Source organism: Mixophyes fleayi, chromosome 9 (genome assembly GCF_038048845.1).
Source record: "Mixophyes fleayi isolate aMixFle1 chromosome 9, aMixFle1.hap1, whole genome shotgun sequence".
In the NCBI taxonomy this organism is placed as follows: domain Eukaryota; kingdom Metazoa; phylum Chordata; class Amphibia; order Anura; family Limnodynastidae; genus Mixophyes; species Mixophyes fleayi.
This window is the reverse complement of record NC_134410.1, coordinates 124,691,542-124,716,100: the sequence shown is the minus strand read 5'-3', so window position 1 is coordinate 124,716,100 and position 24,559 is coordinate 124,691,542. Positions and strand designations below refer to the sequence as shown.

Sequence of the window (24,559 nt, the reverse complement as noted above, 5' to 3'; positions counted from 1 at the left end):
ACTGGAAGACCCCTACACCTCCAACGGTCTGTGTTCGGATCTGGCATACCTATCAGATGGAGCACATCACCAGCGTGCTTAGGGGCTCCTCTGTTCCCTTCAACAAAATCTGGTCTCCCTGGGCTTCATACTGCAACCAGCCACTACTACAACTCTAGTTGATCACTGGAAATACCTGATTGAACTGTTATCTTCTGCTAAAAATATAAAGGCGTGAATTCCTCCTTTTTTCCCCTAACCTTCTCAATCTGTTCTCTCCCCCCCCCCCATCTTATCCGCTACCACCCCCTTACTCCCTCTTCTTTATCTTCTCCCCCTTATTTGTAGAATTAAATACAAAATAACATCTTCATGGTACTATGCTGATTTGAAGCGAAACTCTTTTTGTAGAAGCTCGGTGAGAGAGTGTTGTACATACTGTTCAATTTATGTGTATATCTGTCATCTCACTAATGTACCTTTCAAGAATTTTTCTGTTCTGTAATATTGTTTAAGACAAGATGTTACCAATAAAACGTATTTAAAAAAAAACAAAAAAACTGTATAAGTATATATAGAATTTGATCTGCTATAAGGAAAGAGGCTTTTTTCCATTCACTTTTATAATTGATCACATGCAAATAAAATATTTTCCTTTCATTGATAGGGATAAGAAGGAACAAAAATGAATTTCCCTATTAAGTTTATCTACGATTGCTTCAGTTTTCATTCGCTAAATATAAAACAATGTTTGGGTTTGGACACTTTTCGCACAGGAAGAATTTTGTTTAGTTATTGGTGACTTTTGCATGGTGAATTGTAAAGCTTCAAAATTGTACAAATATAGAGACTATGGGGTATATTTACTAAACTGCAGGTTTGAAAAAGTGGAGATGTTGCCTATAGCAACTAATCAGATTCTAGCTGTCATTTAGTACATTCTACAAAATGACAGCTAGAATACGATTGGTTGCTATAGGCAACATCTCAACTTTTTCAAAGCCGCAGTTTAGTAAATCTAGCCCTTAATCTTTTCCCGGGCGCTGTGGTTATACTATATTGTTTTGATTTATTGCTGACAACATACAGTTTTCTGAAGCCTAAGAAGAAATCTGTTCAAAATATATTTTGTCCCCTACGAGAGATTCCCCCTTGAGTAGGTTCGATACGGGGCCATATTTTAACCTGCTGGAACAGAGACACTTTCTGAGCTTTACAAGGAGATGTGGAACATCCAGGTATAATTCAGATGGCTGTCAATGAGGAGTGTTAACTGGACTGTGGTCCTAGCTCAGTGGATCCCAAACTTACTCAGTTCAAGGCACCCTTAGGGTCTCCAACATTTTTTCAAGGCACCCCACAGCCAAAATAATTACCAAGTAGCCCCCCCCCCCGCCTTGCTTACCTCCGGCCCTGGCTGCGGCACCCGTGAAAATCCCACAGCACCCCAGGGAGCCTGCGGCACCCAGTTTGGGAACCACTGTCCTACCCGATCAAACCGCTGCCGCAATAACTTCATCATTGGCGACTGTTTGCAATTCCTGCTTCTGTTACATGGCCAATTATAAGGTATGGTCATAGTCATACAAGACCACAGAACATGCAACATCCATGTCCAGCCAGCGTGCTCTCTGAACGCTTGTGTATACCGTCAGCACGTTCTACATAGGATTCAGTGAACCCAATCTGCAGTGCCGGTTACGGCTGAGGCCGAACGGGCCAAGGGCGCGGGGAAAAATGTATAGTTCGGTTTTTAAAATTGTCAGCTTCTGGTCTTCCATTTAGACACCAGTGATTTATGTTTTCTGAATACCAGACACAGCTTTAATTTCGTTTGTGTGAAGGTTTATTCTGTATTGCTGACACATTCTGGCTTTTGTCTTCCCTTCTTCCATACCGTGCCGGCTCAGTCGCTCCAGTCTCAATGCCAAATCCCACGGGAACCTGAAGCTTAATTGTGAGACGTCGGATCTTACAGCGGCAATCATCAGCATCCCAACACCCCCGGATCACACCCCGGACGACCTCTCTTCACCCAGTGCCGGCGTCCTGAGGAATTCCAGTATTACCGCCAGATACTACCAGGAGACTGTCAGGATATCCAGCTTGTAGGGTCTGGTATACCCCGGAACTAGTGACGGATCAAACGCACTGTGACACCACACGCCCAAACACCTCACAGCGAGCACATACCAGACAATCAGCTCATCCCCATGTGACACCAACGCCATTGTCGCAATACACACACACACACAACGGTTCCTCACCACATAACTCAGCTGCGACTGCACAATGACACAGTATAAAAACACAATAGATCAGCCACACGAACTGTGCACATACCACTACATGCTTCTACACAGGTCCAAACAGCACAACTTAAATCACCTCCATCCTGCAGCGATCCACCACGCACACCCTCATACTGCACCAACATGCCCTTCAATCATGGCCCACTGATAGCAGGACTCCGATAGGGTTACAAATAGCGGGGGTATTAAAAGCACATAAAAAATAAATATATATATATTTTTAAAAATTCCTGAAGGGGTTCAGGCGTGATTGGAGGAGGAGCTGAAACGGCAGCCATGTTTGGGCCTCATTTGGGGGCAATTTTGTAAACGTAAAAATTTAGGCGCAAAAAATAAGTCCTATATACATTTCAAGATACATGCCGCTAAAAACACAGTGGGGGGAATTCAATTAACTCTCGAATTAACGCGGCGTTACCGTTATTACTGTAATTTTAACCCAGCTTTCTGTTCGCAGCTGTGAGCAAAAAGCTGGCGTTCAAACTACCGTAATAACGGTAATTAAGCACATTCTTACCGTAATAACGGTAATAACGCGCAGGCCGCGTTACTTTTACCCGTAACGCGGCCAATTGAATTCCCCCCAGTGTAAGCTTATCAGATCATCATCTTCAAATTAAAATCAACGGTTTTAAAGTGCGTTAGAAAAAAAACAGAAGAGTAAATATGCAAAAAATAAACAAAACAAAATGTTCCCCCACCCCTCCAAAATGCTTACAGCTTGCGGGAGGGGGACAAACAGCCCCCACAAAATCGCTACCCAGCACTAGACTATGCTGGTCATAATATAACATGAAATCCAGCAGGTTAGATGGAATCAGCCCTAGTCTGGTCCCCTAGAAGATTGGGGCCCTCCTAGGCCAAAACAGTCCAATGCTGAATAGGTTATAGGTAGATACGTCACCTAAGAGGCCTGCCCAAAGTAGGCTGGGTCTCCATGTCCTTACTATAAATCAGCTTAATCAGCCTCCCCAGGAGTAGTCGGCCGCATGCGCAGTAAAACAAAGCCGGATATTACGCCTGAATGTGGGATTTATTTTGAACTCGAAATGAGCCCCTTGATATGTAACCATTCCTACACACACTGGAGGCAGACATATTATGGGATGAGCATGTTGGGTCTCTAGGAAACATTGAAATCTCTAAGGCGCTGACAGTCTATCGATTCGCTAGGAAGACGTGACGATTGGTGCCTCAGGGATTCCGCTGCTTCCTAGTGAACTGATTGGCTGCATTCTCATCAACATTTTTTCAAGCCCACATCATGGCTGCCTCTGTTTTGTACGATGTATTTTAAGGACAAATTGCAAACAGCCTGTTAGAAATAATAGAAAATGAGTCTGAATAGAGGGTAAAGGTACCCCACACATGAATAGATTCTATGAATTTTAATCAAAACATCTTTTCACCAATGATCTCCTACACACACACACAATCTAAATCTGATAAACTTGATCATCCAATCTGCCCACAGGCTATACAATTTGATTAAGATCTTTGTGTATCACACAGGTAGTGATGATTGGAAGATCTCATAAAATATAATTGCAGCATGGAAACACACATTGCTTGTGTGGACAACTTAAATCAGATGAGGGGGTTAGAATATGGGATTAATCAGTGAGAATATGGGAATAAATCTAATCAGGGTATGGGATCAAGTCTGTCAGAGCATAGGACTAAATCTGTTCGAGTAGAGGGTAAGTCTGTGAAAGACATCATCAGATAACAGACCAAGGGGTATATTTACTAAACTGCGGGTTCGGAAAAGTGGAGATGTTGCCTATAGCAACCAATCAGATTCTAGCTGTCACTTATTTAGTGCATCCTACAAAATGACAGCTAGAATCTGATTGGTTGCTATAGGCAACATCTCCACTTTTCCAAACCCGCAGTTTAGTAAATCTAGCCCTAAAAGTATATTGCACATACCAGGAAAAATAACTATGAATACTTCTATTAGAAAAAAACAATTGCTTACAATTTGGTTTATTCAATCTCCCTACATTTACTCCCACTGATTCTACATGCACTCACATTATCCCTCAGCTACATCCCCATACCCCTATACTCTATATACATTCCCATGCTACATATATGTCTACTAACACTCGCACACACCTTGCTTCCCATTGGACTGACTATTCTGTAGTCTAGAGAAATGCACAAATCGAGAGTAAAACTATGCACATGTAATATTATTATATATAGCGCTGGGGGGGTCTGAGACACATTTGACACATCTGTGCACAGAGTCCGGTATATACATGTATGTACAGAACTGTAGATAAAGAGACATGTACAGCGCCGTACGCATCTATATAGGGGGTAATGTATATGTCTATATGCAGAGAGCTATGCACAGCACTGTATATATCCACACGTATGCACAGCATAGGATAGATCTGTAGTCGGAGCAATGTAGATGACTATGCAGAACCCTGGGGATGGACGCACAGCGTTAGTGTCTATGTATGTACAGCACTGTATAAATGGAAGCAGTGTGTTCCAGGCTGTCCGATACAGAGCAGGTGAAGGTGCTGATTAGGCACTATGCATTACAAAGCAGGGTGGTGGGCTCCCACTCCCTACCTGGAAAAGGGATCGATTCAGTAAGAGATTTTGACTCAGGGACACAAGATTTTACACTCTTTTCTCGCTGGCCCGGTGATGCCTAAAGCCCTGCAGCCCATAGCACGCAACTAGTGGCCACAAGGTCGTTACAGACGCAAAAACACAGAATGTGACCGCGGGAAGCGCTCCGCCTGCCATTTTCTTTCCTTTTTAGAGATGATGTCACTGTGCGATTATTAATCAGGTACGATGTCGTTGTTCGATTGTTGTGCAATCATTGTGTGGCCCCCCTGGACAGCTGGAGAGCTCATCGGGGGACGCACATGGTAGTTTATGGCAATACAATGGGGTTGGGGGGTGAAGGTGTATCTGGGTGGCCACAACGCCATCTGCAGGCTCTCACTGGGCATTACAAGGGCCGTTCTATGCATGCTGTGACTTTCATATATGCACATGTGGGCACAATTCACACTCAGCCATATGGGGGGGGGAGGGAGGGGGGGGTATAGGGAATATAAGCCTGACTGGGTACCGTTCTAGGTACCTGTCCACAAGGTTATGAAGTAGGAGAGATGGGGACTGTTTTTTCATTATATTGCTTCATGATATAATAACATACAGACTGTTACATAAGCCTTAGCCTGTGAGATCAGTCTATATAGCTTTTGCTCAGTCCTATCCTGGCCGCTAAGACGCAGTCCCACACTATCCCGAGGACCACAGAGCATCTCTCTGCAATCATGTCTCGTCTGTGAGTCTGCAGAACATCGCACTCGCTAATAGTAAGACTTGCAGAACATCTCTCCTAATGGAAAGATTAATCGGTTCAATCTCTGCAAGATATTCTTACCCCTATCTTGGCAATTCGCAGAGTGTTTCTTCCCACCAGTAATGTAGGCGACATACGCTATGATATCGCCGGCGATATTGAGCAATGAGCCCACATAGGCCCAAAATTAGCATAATGTCTAATAATAAACAGATCATTTGGACAGTTATTGGGCATTCCTGTAAATCCGATTGGATTGGGAGATGCCCCCATGTGGCAATCTCCATGATAAGAAAAAAACAATTAAGCCTGCAGAGTATTACTGCCCATTCCAAAATAATCTGCAGAGCATCCCTTTCTATCTGTCACACTGCAGCATTCATTAAGATCTGCAGAGTCTTACTCTGCCTGCCAGTAATAGCAGCAGAACATCGCTGTCTCTGCCATTAAGATCTGCAGGCCATCACTCTCCCTGTCAGTAAAATATGGAGAGCATTACTCTGCCGGAATTATCTGCAGATCATTGCTCCCCCTGTCATATGCAGAGATACCTTTCATCCTAAAAAAAACATTATTTAGGTAATAAATGTTAGGAATTAATTTAAGTTTGAAGATTAGGGTGCACCTGTCACCTAGATTTAGGTGGAGACATCTGTGTTTTGGGCTGAACCAATACCCGTGAGTAATGCAAGATCTCAATTGACTAGGAGCCGGTGTTATGACTGGGATATGAGGCACGCAGTGCCTTAAATTGTAGCTAGCTCTGCACTTCTCTATAGCACTGCTGCATGTTAGCATGACAGGATTCTCCTCTCCCTCACAAAGCCAATGTGACATCTTAGACATGAGATTTCCAGGACAAATGCTACAAACCCATCAGTCATCCTTCCTGGCCTAATTCTCTTGAAAAATCCAGGACTTAAGAGATAAGAAATAAAAACACATAATTATATATAGAAAGTGGGCGCCATTGTAAATTAACGATCCACATGGATAGTTTAAAGCAGGATCTAGACTTTTTTACATTTTGGAGGCGGTTTAGCAGAGCCCCACCCCCTCCTGCACTCTGACTGGTGTATAGTTTCAGCCATCCACCAATCAGAGTGTGGAGACCTCCTACTTGGAGGGCTAGCGCCATCCACCAATCAGTGCTACTGGGTACTGCACCGTTATACACAGTAAGGCAGGTGACAAGTGGGTGTTCCTCTGCCAGCCGGGCACATCTAGGAGGTTGTAGTGGGGGAGGCGATTGCTGAGCCATGAGGCACTTGTGTCATCCTACAAAATGCCTGTCTCCACAGAGTGTAGGTGACAGGTACACTTTAAGAACCTCTGTTAATAAGGGAGAATTGTTAGGACGTTCCCCAATTCCCCCTGAATGCCCTTAATACGGTATCTCGCCCTTTAAGTCACTTTTTATTTCATGGTACAAACCCTGATTCTTGTTTACAATGTATAAGTGTTTGCATTTCTGCTGCTGGATGTGTTTGGGGGGGGGGGGAGAGAAGTTATATCCATAAGCTACACTTGGAAACATGTCTATCATATGGAGCTGGGGGTTACTACTGCACAATCGCTACGGCACAGACAGACTGGCTGACAGCTGGGCACTCCAACCACCGTGCTCTCATTTCCTGTTCCCGGGAGATCTGGGATCCACCGAAAGCCACGGAAAATAAACTGCGGGCAGCTATGCCCCACTTCCAGTCCATCTTGATCCTTCCCGACCCCCAGATGGACCCACCGCAGAGCAGTTGTCACTATTTTGTCTTCCATGCATGTTAACTGTCTGACTGTCGTCATCAATGTGGGGAGGGGAAGATGGGGAGGGGGGGGGGGGGTATGTTTCAGAGTTTGCATCTCATTTGTTCTTTTAAATGGATTCTTTTGATGATAAGGAATAGACCAGTCTGACTCAAAATAAAACAATTTAAAAAAGAAAACTGGAGTTTATTTTTGTGTAATAGGGGAAACCAAGACAAAAAAAGGACCTGTGAAAAATTATAGGATATAGTTCTCCTAATGTAAGTTATTTAAAATGTGAATAAAATAAATTAAATACAGGAAGATTTTCCCTATTATATGATTGGACAACACTCTACAGCTGGGACACTGGAGCAGATCACCTATTATATGATTGGACAGTTATTGACAAATGAGACACTGGAGCAGATCACTTAATATATGATTGGACAGCACTCTACAGTTGAGATGCAGCAGGAGATCCCCTAATATATGATTGGACATAACTACAGCTGAGCTAAGCTGCAGATCCAATATTATATGATTAGATAGTATTCTAATTTTTTTAAGATACAAGAATAGATACCCTACTATATAATTGGATAGCACTCTACAGCTCAGATATAGGAACAGACCCCTTATAATCAGTGGAAATGTAGAAGTGATGGTACGAAAAATATAATGGGAATGTAAGTGAATGGATTTTAATAGTGTTACAATGAAGGCAGCAGGAGAAGTAGCGGTATGACATACCCCATATACACCCCCACTCCTTATAATATAATTAAATAGCACTCTACATCTCCGATACAAGAGCTGTTTCTTACTATATGATTAGATAGCACTCTAAGGGCTACATTTACTAAACTGCGGGTTTGAAAAAAAACCAATCAGATTCTAGTTATCATTTATTCAGTACATTCTACAAAATGAAAGCTAGAATCTGATTGGTTGCTATAGGCAACATCTCCACTTTTTCAAACCCGCAGTTTACTAAATATACCCCTAAAGCTGAGATGCAGGAGCTGGTCCCCTGTTAAATGATTAGATCAGTCTATGGTTGGCACTTGGCACCATGATTTAAAGGACCATTAAACCAGACATATAACATATTCGTGATGCAAATTAACATACATTGTTCAGTATGCCGCTATAGCTTTTAAGAGAGCCACATGCTAGCTCTATAAATGATATCTGACAGACCTGATATTTCAGTACAGTGACATCCTTATCCCCATGTATGAATCCACATGCTGCATTGTCTGTTACTTACTCTTTGCTGGCTGAAATACCTCCCACCTCATATGGCAACCTGCGGCAAAGAAGAGTAAAAGTACAGAATGATGAACACGTTTTAAGTAGAAATACTTCAGGTATATTGTTCAGCTCGGTAATACACACTTTTAAATGTAATATTGCAAATCTGTGGCTCTACCCATTATCTGAATTAATGACAGTCTACAAAAAGGCAAAAAAGAAGACTAAGGGGTATATTTACTAAACGGCGGGTTTGAAAAAGTGGAGATGTTGCCTATAGCAACCTATCAGATTCTAGCTATTATTTATTTAGTGCATTCTACAAAATGAAAGCTAGAATCTGATTGGTTGCTATAGGCAACATCTCCACTTCTTCAAACCCGCAGTTTAGGCATATTTAACAAAGGATGAAGAGCAATATTGCTCTTGAAAACGTATGTACACCACACCCATGATAATCTATTTGTGCCCCTCTGGTCGCCGAAGATGCACAGGTTAGATAGAAATAGGTGGACATTTTGTAATTTGCATCACCATGCTCCCTATACAATGCCAGCAAAGAGGGCGGAAACATGTCATGGTGACGCAAATTGTATCATCATACACCTTGCATTGGCCACTTGATTATATGATTTGCCATATTGTGACGTGCCCGCCCACTTCACTTCTATAGTATATACAAAGTCATATACTATATGCAAAGTATACGGTAGTGTACAATGTTTAGGGATCATCATCACCATTTATTTATATAGCGCCACTGATTCCGCAGCGCTGTACAGAAAACTCATTCACATCAGTCCCTGCCCCATTGGAGCTTACAGTCTAAATTCCCTAAAATACACACACAGACGACAGAGAGAGAGAGAGAGAGAGACTAGGGTCAATTTTGATAGCAGCCAATTAACCTACTAGTATGTTTTTGGAGTGTGGGAGGAAACCGGAGCACCCGGAGGAATCCCACGCTAACACGGTGAGAACATAGAAACTCCACACAGATAAGGCCATGGTCGGGAATTGAACTCATGACCCCAGTGCTGTGAGGCAGAAGTGCTAACCATTTAGCCACCGTGCTGCCCAAATACTGCTCCATACTATATATTATCCTGTACATTACTCAATAGCCAGTGATTTATTTTATACTGTACTACAAACCATCTTATTCACAAATGTATAGAGCACAATATTTTGTAATAAATACAATAATCTCTACTGCGCTATATACTAATCTATGATGTTATACTGTACTGGACTATATATAGTCTATATTATTATACCACACTATTCGATACAGTACTATATACAGTTCAATGCAAAAGACTTTAATAAAATTGCAGATTTCAGCGAATCTCAGGGTACACACTTAAACATGTTATAGTTCTGCACATTGTAATGCTCAATTACTATTTATTTGCTGAATTTGCACCTCCTTTGGCAGCAATCACAGCTTACAAACATTTCATACATATAAAAGAGGGAGGTGGACAAACCGCACCAGGTACTTAGATCATATATAATCCCTGTTAGTAATTTTTATATGGGAATTATTGATAATATTCTGGAAGGGTGCACCCTACACTAAACAACAGGTATAAATGGCAAGGAAACAAAGCAAGTGTATTCAGAGGCACTCCTGAATAAACAGGGATTAAAACATAACTTTTATTGGTTTATTATATAAAAGGAAGAGGACAAACCTCGAGCGAAATGTAAACAATTGAAAAATTAGTGGTTTTAAAATCAAGTGCAAGGTGATCATTTAAAAATGCATTTAGATTGCATGGCTTCACTGTTATCTCCAATAATGGAGCTAATCTAGTTTAATACCTGTGCACACAATGTATCTTAATCATAAATAATTTACCACATCAGATTTGTATACACAGATTGTAAAATATATTTTTTAAATCAAGTCTGTGTCAGTATTCCCTAGATGCATGGGAACACAGATATATCCATGGTCTCTTGGAGTACATAGCTCTATACTCCCATATAGAAGGAGACCAAAAAAAACGAAAAAGACCCTTTCATAAGGGAATTCGTATCAGGGTAGATTGCAGCCCAGCAATTGATATATCAAATTTAGCTGCACAAAATTCCTAGATGCCTTCCATACCCTGAAATCGCAGGATTATGTGTATTGCCCCTGCCTGTCTATGATCTGGGGAGCGATTCATGAGGAAGCCACAATATCGGGAAACAGTGAAGCAGAACGCCCAGATTCTAGTTATTTATTTAGTACATTCTACAAAATGATAACTAGAATCTGATTGGTTGCTATAGGCAACATCTCCACTTTTTTAAACCCGCAGTCTAATAAATATACCTCACAAACTCTTTCCAATTTCTCTGTGATTCTGGAACATAGGGGCATATTCAATTGTCCGCGGGATTGCCGAAAATCCCGCGGTACGTGCAGGATTAACGTTATTATGGTAATCCTACGCGGAAAAACCGTTAATACGGTAATTTACTGCGAGCTGAAATCCAGCGAGAGATTACCGTATTAACGGTAATATTTTTTCCGCGCTCGAACCCGCGGACAATTGAATGCCCCCCTTAGACCTCTAGGATTTGTTGCATCATTTTTCCACAGGAAAATGAGGGGAAAGGTGGGGAGGCGGATAAATATTATTTCAAAATAGATTTTATTAACATTAAAACAAAACAAATGAATGGATTAAAAAAAATGGTTTATTCTGAGGGGTTTTGGGACTGTGCACTCTATAAAACTGTACAGGAGTGTTTCTGAGGTTGGGGGCCCTCAGGGGCCACTTACAGGGCTCCTCCCCCCATCTCCCAGGAACTCATTACTGACTGACATGGTATAAACCCACCAGAGCTGGCTGCACTATGTTCAGCCAGGAGCCCCAGGCCCCCAGCACTCAGCCGCTGTTACCGGCCCCCCGGACACTGTTTACATACACACCCTGGGCTTCCGCTTCCGGTCACCATGGTAACCACGCGTCTGCGGCCGAGGCGTGAGGCGCAAGCGCGGGCGCGATGACGCCATCAGGACGCGCGCTCCGCCGAGTCCCCGCCTCCCTGCGCTCCCACCAATGGGAGGCGGGATCACGCCCCGTCACGTGGGCAGGAGAGCGTGCTGCGTCGTGACGTTCTGCCCGGTCCGGCGCTCGGTGTGACGCAGGCTCGGTGTCCGGTGAAGGTGACCGATGACCATCCTACCCAAGAAGAAGCCGCCTCCCCCCTCTGACCCGGAGGACGGGGACCGGAGCGGCGGGGGCTCCGGGGCACGGCCCCGCTCCTCTCCGCCCCCGCGCTGGGCCCAGGCATCGCCGCCCCCTGGCTCAGGAGGCCCCGGCGGGGCCGGCGCGGGGTCGGACGGGCTCGGAGGCCTCGGCTGCTGCTGCTGTAACGGGTCGGGGATAGGGCCCGGGGGCTGCTGCTCGGGCCCCGGACACAGTAAGAGGAGGAGACAGGGGGTGGGCGGACCTGGAGCCGGGGCTGGAGGACTGGGGATCCCCGGGGCCGGGAACACCCCTGACCGGGAGGACGGAGCTGGGAATAACAGTGAGGATGAGTATGAGACGGCGGCCCGAACCGAGACCATAGACCCGGACACTGCGGAGCAGGTGAGCCCTGTGGGGGGGCCGGGAGGACTCCTGTCATGTGATCAGTATGGGGGGTGACACCTGTCATGTTATTAGTATGATGGGGGGGGGGGGGGTGTGTGACACCTGTCATGTGATTAGTATGGGGGGGGGGGGGTGACAACTGTCATGTGATTAGTATGGGGGGGGTGACAACTGTCATGTGATTAGTATGGGGGGGCGACAACTGTCATGTGATTAGTATGGGGGGGGGTGACAACTGTCATGTGATTAGTATGGGGGGGGGGGGTGACACCTGTCATGTGATTAGTATGGGGGGGGGGGGGGGGTGACACCTGTCATGTGATTAGTATGGGGGGGGGGGGTGTGTGACACCTGTCATGTGATTAGTATGGCGGGGGGGGGGGGGGGTGACACCTGTCATGTGATTAGTATTGTGGGGGGGGGTGACACCTGTCATGTGATTAGTAGGGGGGATGGTGACACCTGTCATGTGATTAATATATGGGGGGGGGGTGACAGCTGTCATCGGATTATGATAGATTTGGTTTTGACAAAAGCGTGTGGAAGGAGGCGTTTGCTTGGGGGATGTTGAAGGGACATGTCCAAGGGGTAGGTGGAAGGATGGCTGCAGGTGATGTTAGAGGTGATTGGTTTTAATAGTAGACGTCTATTCTTTGCTCCTTACTGTCAGGGCCTTACCAGAGCTCTTCTCTGTGTAAATGGTTGTAGTTGGAGCTATAACCAGCCAGGGAGCAGGCAATAGCTGTATAGTGGTCTGTCAGTGTATGAGGTTCATCCTTTACATTGCGCAATCTCAGGGATTGGGAAGATAGCATCTGCAACAGTTACTCACATATTTTCGGCATCACTAGAGTCTGTTAGTATCTGCTGTATCTTCTGTGATCTACTCAGTTTTGATCTGGTTATTGTTTGCATCACTTTAGTTTTCAGACCACATGTTGCAATATTGTGCAAATTGCCTGAGATCGGCTGCTATATTTACCGTGTTACCCCAAAACAGTAACGTAAGCCTGAGTAGAGTTAGGGTCTTCATCATTACCATTTATTTATATAGCGTCACTGATTCCGCAGCTCTGAACAGAGAACTCATTCACATCAGTCCCTGCCCCATTGGAGCTTACGGTCTAAATTCCTTAATACACACACACACACACAGCGAGAGAGAGACTACGGTCAATTTTGATAGCAGCCAATTAACCTACCAGTATGTTTTTGGAGTGTGGGAGGAAACCCACGCAAACACGTGCAGAACATACAAACTCCACACAGATAAGGTCATGGTTGGGAATTGAACTCATGACCCCAGTGCTGTGAGGCAGAAGTGCTAACCACTGAGCCACCATGCTGCCCATATCGAGTTACCTCTGACCAAACAGATTACTCGGAAAGGTTCTCCCCAACGAAAAGACCAAGGGCTAGAGTTACTAAGCTGCTGGTTTGAAAAAGTTGGGATGTTGCCTATAGCAACAAATCAGATTCTAGCTTTCATTTTGTAGAAGGTACTAAATAAATTAAAGCTAGAATCTGATTGGTTGCTATAGGCAACATCCCCACTTTTTCAAACCCGCAGCTTAGTAAATCTAGCCCCAAGTGTCTAAAATAGTTTTCTGGTTGGTAGTTGACCGCTGTGTGAGGCCAGACGGGCTCCACGTGATCCGACTGTGATTTAATCTGTTACTAGAACCATGCGATGGTTTCTGTGTGGCCACATTAAGTACAGCCGTCCTCGCATCGGTAACTCCTAATAAAGGACGCTTCTTTTTTTAAAAAACAAAAACCTTGAACTCGGGTCGCTATCAATAGCGTACAGAGCCCAGGTGTATATGTTTCACATTGTAGTTTCTGCTCCTGCCTTAAAAAGGGAGAAATAAGGGGACCTAGAGCCGAGTTAACCTGTATATAGCTTTTAGGGGGGTATTCAATTGTTAGCGAGATCCCCGGAAAACGAGCGCTCTAAAAATATCAGCGTTAATACGGTAATTACTCGCTGAATTTCATCTCGCAGCTCCCTGAGCTGCGAGATGAAATTTAGCGAGTAAACTACCGTATTAACGGTATTTACGCGCATATTACCGTATTAACGCTAATATATTTTGAGCGCTCGTTTTTCCGGGGATCTCGCTAACACTTGAATACCCCCCTTAAAGTCTTCCTGTCATGTATCCAGCACACTTCCCCTTTTAAGATGCCCAAACACAGGCAAATCTGGTTATTATGCTTGATCACCAAATAACCAGACCGGTGAACGATTTTTCTGCATAGGTGAATTGCGCAAGTCTCTCGGCAACGGGGCTTAATAACCATACCCTGTGCCTCCCTTAATAATACTTTATTCTTACTACCTGTGAAGGACGGCAAAGCTGGATACAACAGCTGGTGATAAAGGTGTTCTGTAAATAAATAGAAAAAGTCGGCCAGTAAAATAGGTGAAGGGGATCTCTTAGATGTATTATAATACACACAGGGAGCTGACTGGCAAGACATCAACAACCTAATAGCAGACGAGGGCTTCCTATGTCCTCGAGCTTTGCAATTTCACTTACCCTTTTTATTATTGATTATTCATAGAGCACAGCGCTGTACAAAAGACTATGTAATCATTCACATTAGTCCCTGCACCAATGGAGCTTACACTCTAAATACTCACATAGCATCCATTTTTTCTTTTTTGTCAGAAACCAGTCAAACTACCAGCATGTTTTTTGGACTGTGGTAGAAACCCACGCAGACATGGGAAGAACATGCAACCGCCACACAGATGATGCCCTGGTTGGAATGAAAACCCATAATCCCAGCACTGCGAGACAGCAATGCTCACTTCTGTGCTACAGTGCTAACGTAAATTAAATATGTATTTGGCGTGGTCACAGTTCAGGGGTTTACATATTGTTAGCAGTACATACTTGATACCAGCCCAACAGTGGTTTGTGTAAAGGCCGCCTTAGTGTGTAGGTGACAGGTTCACGGTAGAGTTTGTGTGTTAATCAGCCGGAAGTCTACAACTAATGGGTTTAAAGAGAACAAGTAAAGCAGGAATCTGTTTACATGCTGCTAATGGCCATATTTCTATTAATTGTCTTCCTTTTCAACCTGAATTAGTCTCTGCTTCGTAACTAAAGGGCAGGTTTGACAAGGATCTGTATGTAGTTAGCACCGTCTCAGAGCGCGGCCTGTCTGCTAAATTTAGTCTGAAGGTGTGACTTGTGTTAATTAATATGTTAAGTAATCCCTCTTTCGTATTACATTAATCATAAGGGTGTCTCTCTTCCCATTTGTTGGGCGTTAATTATTTTAGTAATATATAGTGCAAAGTGTTATGTTATGATGGGATCCCATAGATTGTAAGCCTGTGAGCAGGGCCTTTCCACCTCTGTATTACCTAGTGTTGTCTATTAGAGTGTTTGTCCCCAATTGTAAAGCGCTCCGGCATTTGCTGGCGCTATATAAATAAGTAATTTATAATAGTTGGTGATTATTCTCCGTGGCTGGTTTGGTTGTGGCCTTCCTATGACCTGATTGTGTGCCTAGTCCAAGTTGTGTCGTAAGCATGTGTGGTAGAGAGTTGTATGTTGCATTTCAGGAAACTAGCAAGGTGAAGAATCATGGAAGTAATTTTGTTTTCTTCTTTCGAATATCCCCCTTTTTTCAGCAATATATTGGCCATAAACGAAAAAGATATTTACTGAACCGCGGCAACAATTTCGTTGGCTTGTGTAGGGTTAAATAGTTTGAAGATGAAGAAGTCTTATTGCAATATATCATTTACCTGATCCCCAAAAAATAAATGAATGCATAAGTCATTACGGAGCTAGCAAGGGCGCGAGCAATGTGTACACTGAGACATTGGGGGGATTAAATTGGCCGCAAAGTGTCTCCCATAGAGGTGCGAGGGGAAATGAGCGGGGATTTCTACCGTAATTGTCGACAGTGTCTGCGTGCCACATCGCTGGCAATTGAATTCTCCCCGTTATGTTAATAAACATGGATCATTAAGTAATGACTAAAACAATTCCCATCATCATCAGCTATTTATATAGCGCCAATAATTCTGCAGCGCTGTACAGAGAACTCACTCACATCAATTCTTTCCCCAATACAGCTTACAATCTAAATTCTTTAACACTCTCGGACACCGAACGAGAAAGAGAGAGATTAGAGTCAATTTTGATAGCAGCCAATTAACCTACCAGTATGTTTTTGAAGTGTGGGAGGAAACCCACGCAAACACGGGGAGAACATACAAACTCATCACAGATAAGGACACGGTCGGGTATCGAACTCATGACTCCTATTATAGAAATTCCACAATAAAGTGTGGATATAAGTGTGTGTGCAAAAATGACACATCCAAACTAAGGGGGATGTAAAATGTGCAGACAGGTTTAAAGTTGGAAGGGGGCGTGTCCTAGCTCAACTCTAAATTGGTGGAAAAATAAAGCTGCTTAGTATTTGTTACACTCAAGCAGAAGCCCCAATGCACCATGCAAAAAAATAAATGCATTTGCAAAGAGATATTTACTAACTAGAAATTATATCGCTAGGTGTTCTGTAAAATGATTTCACGACCCCTTCTCTGTGTCCTGTCTATTCGCGTTTTACTCCAAGCTGCGTTGTTGCCACCTAAGGGGCCTATCATTTAGTTTAGCTACTACAGTAGGGGGGAGGTGCTGGAGGACCAGTCAGAAGCCTCAGTAATTATGGCTTCCATCTAGTCCTCCCAATCACTGCCCCCCACCCCCAGTGTTCAGTAGGGGCTATGAGACGAAACACTCGGCGGTCTGGTGAGCAGCGTTCAGGCCACTGTGACTTTTCACTCTACTTGGGACTCCAGCTGTATTGTTTGCAAAATGCAACAGTTTGGGTGGATGACAGATGTCATTGTCCACATTCAGTGAAAGCCCTCTGGTGTGTGTCTCGCCATTTTCCACATAGGCCCGTGTGTATACACTATAGTGATGCTAGCTCAGGAAGAAATCCACCTTCAAAACTCCACGCGTTTCTGGGTGCATACAGCTGGTCGCTGTGAATGGTAAAACTACAGCTCTGTGTGCACCAAAACGCGTGGGTATTAAAGGTGTTTACTTTTAGGCTGGGGTTGTTGGCTCCAGTGTGGCCTGCCATCACATGAGCTGCTCACAAGGGAGCAGCGTCCTGCTGTCCATGGGCAGCCCATGGAGACGCCAGGCATCTCATTAAGGCCGCTCCTCTTTTCTCCACATTGCATCGCCCAGGACGCCACTTCCATGGCTCCTCGCTGACATCACATGTCTGTCACCTGACAGGAAGCACCTCTATCTCTGCACGCTTCTCAATGGTACATGGAGGCGAGTATCTCCTGCCCCTATGGTTTATTTCTACACAACAGACACACTGTGAGTTTCCCTAGCTGGAGAGTGTTGGCATCTTCCTTTCACTGGCAGATGAACAGTCTTGTGCACATAATGACGCATGAGACTGGCCTGGAGGAGCGCCAGGCATCGGGGACTCCTGGGTATCTGGTAACTCGATCTCTGGTACATTGTGCTCGATTATAATCCGTATTCAAAACCAACAATTCCTCGGTGGAAAATGGAGAGGTGAAAGCTTTGACTGCGAGAGAGACAGATACTCAGGAGTTTGGAGCCATGACTCCCCGTCAGTATAGTATGGCAGCGAGTAACTAGAACGCGGGCAGCCGCCTGACCGGTTGGGGAGCTACGCGGCAGTCAGATGCTTTCTAGTGGATTAACAGCATAAGTATCTTCAATGAAGACTGTCCATGCAGCCTTCCCAGTGTGATGTCAGGACTCTAGGACGGTGGGGGGTAAAGTTATTCTTGGTGAAGCTGACATTTTGCAAAAAATGGTGTAGGCTTTTGAGGTGCAAATTTAGGCAGCCATGACCAGTAGAAGTGACGCTTTTGCTACCTGACTGCCCTGAAAACTTTATAATTGGCCAAGAATAATAATTTTTCACAATGAACCGAATACATCCCAAACACCTGAAAATGGGTCTGGTTGCCATATACCTTTTAGGGACATTCGGGGATTAAAAAGAATTTATTGTGCACACGGTGAGGGACATATAGACTTGAAATTGGCAGTAAAACTGGTGCAGAAATGGAACTGGCTGGGTGTGAAGCGAAATGATGGATGTGTTGCAAGGAGGTATGGCTAACGAGGATAAGGGCTTACTATAATGAAGATATCTAATAGGAGTTAAGCATTTGAACTGGATATCATCATCATCATTTATATAGCGCCAACATATTCCGTAGCGCTTACAATTGGGGACAAATAGAGTAAACTAATAAACAAACTGGGTAAAACAGACAAAGAGGTGGGGAGGTCCTGCTCGCAAGCTTACAATCTATGGGACAATGGGAGTTTGATACATGAGGTTAAGTCTACATTTTGCATTGCGGCCCAGCCAGACTGCAAAGGTAAAAGTGACTCATAAGCTAAATGATCCCATCACACAACAATGTTGGTCAGGAGGTAGTTGTCTTGTGTGAAATTGTGTAACGGGTGGTAATGGGGTAATTAGTGAGGTTAAGAGGGTGGTTGAGGAATATTATAAGCTTGTCTGAAGAGGTGGGTTTTCAGAGAACGCTTGAAAGTTTGTAGACCAGAGGAGAGTCTTATTGTGGGAGGGAGGGAATTCCATTGTACCTCAGTAATCGGCCTCCAGTCAGGGGTAAAGGATGAGAACCTTTTTATTTTTATTCTTTCAGATAAACAAGGCTGGAACCATGTCTGGGAAATGATGTTCAGTGTTACTGTGTGGTAGAGCTCAGGACGTCTCCTGTCATTACTGTCCATGACCATTTTGTTTCACTTCTGTCAGACTTTTTATGACCATTCTCAATTTTATCTCAGCTGAGCAAACAAAATGGCCGCTACCTGTTACGCCAATTAAAACAAAACCCAAAAAAAAAACCTCCATATTTTTATTTTTTTTCTGAACATTTTCTGGAAATACATAGAGAATTCCTCAGCTTATCTGATACATTTCCTGAATACTAGCATAAAATGGTTATGTTGCCGTTACTCAAGCTATCATCTCCTTGCCAATATCAGATTTCAATTAAAGAAGTAATAATAGTATCAGGGAAGGAAAGTGCTGAAATAATTCTTATTTTTCAAGGTAAAGAATTCTACTGTCCTATTCGATATCTAATACTACCCAAGTATTCTGTGACAGGTTGTAGTCCTGAGCTGTTATACTCTCTTCTGTCCACTAGATGGCGCTTTCACCCTGGAGAGAGAGTACAAGTAACAAAATAAACACAGAATCCAGTGTGGAGAACAGATGACTGTTAGCGTTATCCTCTTTTATCACAAGTCCTACACTCGCGTTGCTCAGTTCAATCCATCGACACACACCCTTATATACACGTGCAATTATAGAGCACAAAAATAGACCACCGGACAGGTCTGGCTGCATTGCACGTACAGCAAGGTGCTATTATTGATAAGGAAAGATATTTATGCAATTGCACTTGTTTATATACCACGTCAAAATTGTATTTGGAAATACGTCTTATTCCATTTGTGGCTGCAAAATGTTACTTAGCCAGTGGAATTTGGCCTTGGTTGTCTCCTGACCTACACCAGTTGTCATCCTAAAGCATGGCTCAAAAATAATGTCCGATAGGAACCAAGTGTAGACCGAGCCTGTTACTGCTTCCCAAAAATGGCTGGACAAAAAAAATCCCCCCTTTGCTGGACGTTCTTCCCCTCTAGACAAAGTTGCCCATGTTGATGGCTGTGCGAAAAGTCTGAATCTCTTCTGGTTCTCAGTTCAATCAAACATATCTGTTCAACAGCACAAAACAAATCCACGTTTGGTTTCTAGTTTTAATCCTTTTCCCCCTTCCTAGCACAGTTTCTCCTCTTATCAGAACCAATGAATTCCAGTCCGTCATTCACTAACCCCCTCATCCAAATACTCCTTCTATTTTACACTTATTTGCACATATTGTTGAAGAGAAATTAGTTATAGACTCTGGACCCCATTCCTTTGGATTTCTTGAACTCTGTGCCAGCGACGGTATCACCCGTCTCTTTTCTAAAATATTAACCGTATCTTTTTCTCTGGTTTCATTCTTGAACCAGTAAAACACCTGGTAATCCTACCAATATGGAATGACCCCCTCATCGATTGCCTCAAATTACTGCACCCGTCTTCCGCTTTCCCACTCACTGCTAAAATACTTGAGCGTCTACTTACTAGATAACAGTACTTGCCTGATGAAGGGTCCTCTGTGCTCTGAAAGATAGCAAATATAATCATTATTTTTTTGGGTTAGCCAATAAAGGTATCACTCCTATAATACTTTTGCCTTTTTTTAACTCAAAAGTATTTAACCTCACATAGATTTTTCTGGCTAACACGGCACTGCAATAATAATAATAATAAAAAACTTTTTTTCTACACATTTAGATAACAGTAACCTAGTTGATTCTCTCCAAAATAGTTTTTTTTTTTGAGTATCTCCTTTTGAAGATTCATCTCCAGCTGTATCCTCGGGATTAAGTACTAGCTCTTACATCGAACGCTCTTTTCCCAAGCTTGTGGTCTTTATGTGACGCATTCGATTCCCATTCAAGCGATCGCGAAATAATGCCAGTTTTTCCTCTGAGATATTGTTACAATATGCCCTCTGTCACTACCACTAGAGCACGAATTCCCACCCTAGTTCTGTCCCTCATTGACCACTGTAAACTATTAACTGCATGCTTCGTTTTGCACCCTACAATCCATCTAAAATGCTTCTACAAGAGTTCTCGTACCCGTGTTGTCGGCTCTTCTGAAGTCTATTGGCTCACTGTCGCCCTACAAGGTTCTTCTGCAAAGCCTTACTCTGCCTTGCCCCTCCCTTTTAGATTGTAAGCTGTTAGGCGCAGGGACCTCCCTCCTCCTGCGTATCCTTCTATTAGACGTAATGTTTGTCTATTACCGTGTCTATTATGCTTAATTTTTTGGTGTTGTTGCATTTATGGTTTTTGAATGTTCTGCTTGTTAGGCCCCTATGGTTTCATGAACTATGCTCTCTTTCACTCAGGGCACCTTATAAATAATGATCATCCTGTGCCTACAGATTTCCCTTATAACTCCTTCATATTTCAATATATATTCTTATATAACATTTTTACGTTTAGGTCTTTCATACGCTCAAAGAGATTGCACTTTCCTCTTACACTCCGTTATCTGTGTGTGTGTGTGTGTGTGTGTATATATGTGTGTGAGATAGCGAGATAGCGAGATAGAGATATATATATATATATATATATATATATATATATATATATATATATAAATATCTCATACACATTTATAATCACATATGTACCTGAAAGAAATGGATTTTTATTTACACTCTTTTTGTAAAAGTTTTAGGAATGATATAAAGCAAACAAACAAACAAGTGGTCATGGCAATGCAGAGATGAAAGATGTTTTTGATACAAAGTTGCCACTTGGTAATGTTCTACCACTAGGGGCGCTGTTACAGTGAGTGAAGAGAGAGTATCTTCATATTGATAGAGAAAACATTACATTGTCATGAATAAATTTTGGAAAAAGAATTCTATCCACCCATACGGATTACTGATCATTTATGGGGGAAAAACCCCAACAAAATAAGCATAGTGTTAATGAAACGGATGCATCTGTTTGTGGTTTATATCAGCAATGGAACCCTTGTTAGTTTCACCTATGTACTTGACTTACCTTTTGGGGTAGAGAATTCGGGGAACAAGTAGGAGCTTTTAAGGAGCTGGGAAAGGTGCACATCCACTGACCTTGATAAACCGGACTCAGGGGTAAATGTATCAAGCTGCGAGTTTCCAGAGGTTTGAAAAGTGTAGATGTTGCCTATAGCAACCAATCAGATTCTAACTGTCATTTATTTAGTACATTCTACAAAATGACAGAATCTGGTTGCTATAGGCAACATCACCTTTCAAACCCGCCCGTAAACTCTCAGCTTGATACATTTACCCCCTGGTATTTGTACAGCAAACTTTCATGGACATTGGACAGTAGAGAAATGCACGGTCCCTTAATCCAGAGTAGGGGGGGTATTCTGTCTGCTTAATTGTTTGCGAACACCCATCACAGGTAGGTGGAGAGGTTGAACTTTGTAATGCAGCATCGTTTTATCTTTTTCTTCCAGCAGGAGAACTGGTTTGAGAAGACTCTGCAAGAGAAAAAGGGATTTATCATTAAACAGATGAAGGAAGATGGGGCCTGTCTGTTCAGAGCGGTTGGTGAGTAGTTGGTGTAACCATCAGGCTGTGATTTGCAAACCTAGCGACCTTTTAAAAGGTTACTGCTCCCTTTAATCATATTCATCCAACCTCTCCGCCCTTCTTAGAGACCCTCCTAGTCTCTAAAATAGGGAGTTCTCAGGCATCCTGTTTGAGGGACACTGCTCACAGTGGGGTATAGAGGGCACAGTCCAGCAGGAAATCCGCAGCTCCTTCTGATGACAGCCTTTCTCTAGCTGCATAGAAATCATTTGACGGGTCAGCAGACCAGCAAATCCACGGTCGTCCCAAACAGATACAATTGTACTAATTGTGGGGGCGCAGGAACCAATGACTTGGCGACGTGGCTTGGGCTGAACTCTCCAAGCACTTTTCAGAGCGATTGACCTTCCACGTTCCGATCGTTGAAGGTGGCTGCTTAAACTAAGCGTGATGCCAGCTTACCAACCTCATCCCAGCTACTAGGAGAAGTGAGTAATATATCTCACTATGTGCTGCCCACCTTTATGTGTAGTCAGATGTACTTAGAGGAGGTATCTTTCCACTAATCCCGATGGCGTTATTTGTCATAAAATTAAAACACATTATTTCTGACGGAAGGGTCATTACGTACGATATTGCTTCTGGACAAGGGTATGGTAGTCTGGAGTTGTACAATGTTTAACAAGTCGGGATATGGGACTGATTTAAACCTTATTATCATATCCCACATTAGACCAAGCCTAGCCAACCTACAAGTCCCAGCATCCTGTGCCAGCTGTCGGCTGGCTGTTTACTGGAATAGCATGCTGGGGCTTGTAGTCTGGTAACACCTGGAGATCCAGTGGTTGGCCAGTCCTGCAGTAGACATCCCAAGGTGTGCTTTACAGGTCTGTTTCAGACTTTCATCAGCTGTCTGCCATGTATGTTTGTTATGGATTATCCGTGTGGGTGACGTCCGTCTGGCAGACTCATTATCATTCGTGTCTTACAGATGTCGCAGGTTTCTAGTAATCTGAGTAGGCTGCATTCTTATGTCTTCAACAACATGGCTGCTGGCACTGTGGATAGGTGACTGGTTGTTGGCTCCGGCAGTACTTGTATATGGGTGTTTGTAGCAGATATTGGTGTGGGGCGTTTTCTGTGACTCGGCAGATATGAGACGGGATCGTGACTCAGCGGGAGCTTGCCCTAGTGACTCTCACACATGGATTACTCAGCGACCTTATTCTCCAATCTGCTGTGTATTTCATGCACATACTGGTAGATTACAGACCCATTCCATACAGAAGATACTGAATATATACCAGTGACGACCTGTTCTATATTATATATGTGTAATATATGAATATATATATATTATTTTTTTATATTATACACACTAGTCAGCCACAACATTAAAACCACCTGCCTAATATTGTGTAGGTCGTCCTCGTGCTGTAAAACATCTCTGACCCATTGAGGTATGGACTCCACTAGACCCCTGAAGGTGTCCTGTGGCATCTGGTACCAAGACGTTGGCAGCAGATCCTGTAACTTGTGAGGTGTGAGCTCCGTGACTCAGACTTGTTTTTTCCAGCACATCCCACAGATGCTCGATCGGATTGAGATCTGGGGAATTTGGAAGCCCAGTCAACACCTTGATCTCTTTGTCATGTTCCACAAACCATTTCTGAACAATTTTTGCAGTGTGGCAGGGTGCATTATCCTGCTGATAGAGGCCACTGCCATCAGGGAATACCGCTGCCATTAAGGGGATGTACTCTGTCTGGTCTGTGGCTATGCAGCAAGCTGTGATGCTCAGTGTGTTCTGACACCTTTATAACATAACCAGCATTATCTTTATCAGCAATTTGTGCTACAGTAGCTCTTCTGTGGGATTGGACCAGACGGACTAGCCTTCGCTCCCCATGTGCATCAATGAGCCTTGGGCACCCACCACCCTGTCACCAGCTGTCCTTCCTTGGATCACTTTTTGTAGGTACTAACCGCTGCATTCCGGGAACACCCCACAAGACCTAGGTGGTGCTCTGACCCAGTCACCTACCCATCACAATTTGGCTTTTGTTAAAGTCGCTCAGATCCTTACACTGACCAT

General features: G+C 43.5%; 2 protein-coding genes across 6 annotated transcripts in view; both read left to right on the top strand.

Moving 5' to 3' along the window:
* Positions 1–7,457, top strand: part of KCND1 (potassium voltage-gated channel subfamily D member 1) — a 66,427-nt gene extending 58,970 nt beyond the window's left edge. Inside the window, exon 7 of the mRNA XM_075185533.1 lies at positions 1,890–7,457. Coding sequence (XP_075041634.1) covers positions 1,890–2,091 — 202 coding nt within the window. The 3' untranslated portion in view covers positions 2,092–7,457. The remainder of the gene's footprint in view (positions 1–1,889) is intronic.
* Positions 7,458–11,709: 4,252 nt separating this feature from the next.
* OTUD5 (OTU deubiquitinase 5) overlaps positions 11,710–24,559 on the top strand; it is a 28,682-nt gene continuing 15,832 nt past the window's right edge. For 2 of the 5 annotated variants that reach the window (XM_075185532.1, XM_075185530.1), the window contains exons 1-2: positions 11,710–12,227; positions 22,389–22,482. In XM_075185532.1, the coding sequence (XP_075041633.1) occupies positions 11,808–12,227; positions 22,389–22,482 (514 nt within the window). In that variant the 5' untranslated portion in view covers positions 11,710–11,807. The remainder of the gene's footprint in view (positions 12,228–22,388; positions 22,483–24,559) is intronic. The other 3 variants (XM_075185531.1, XM_075185528.1, XM_075185529.1) reach the window with 2 other exon arrangements.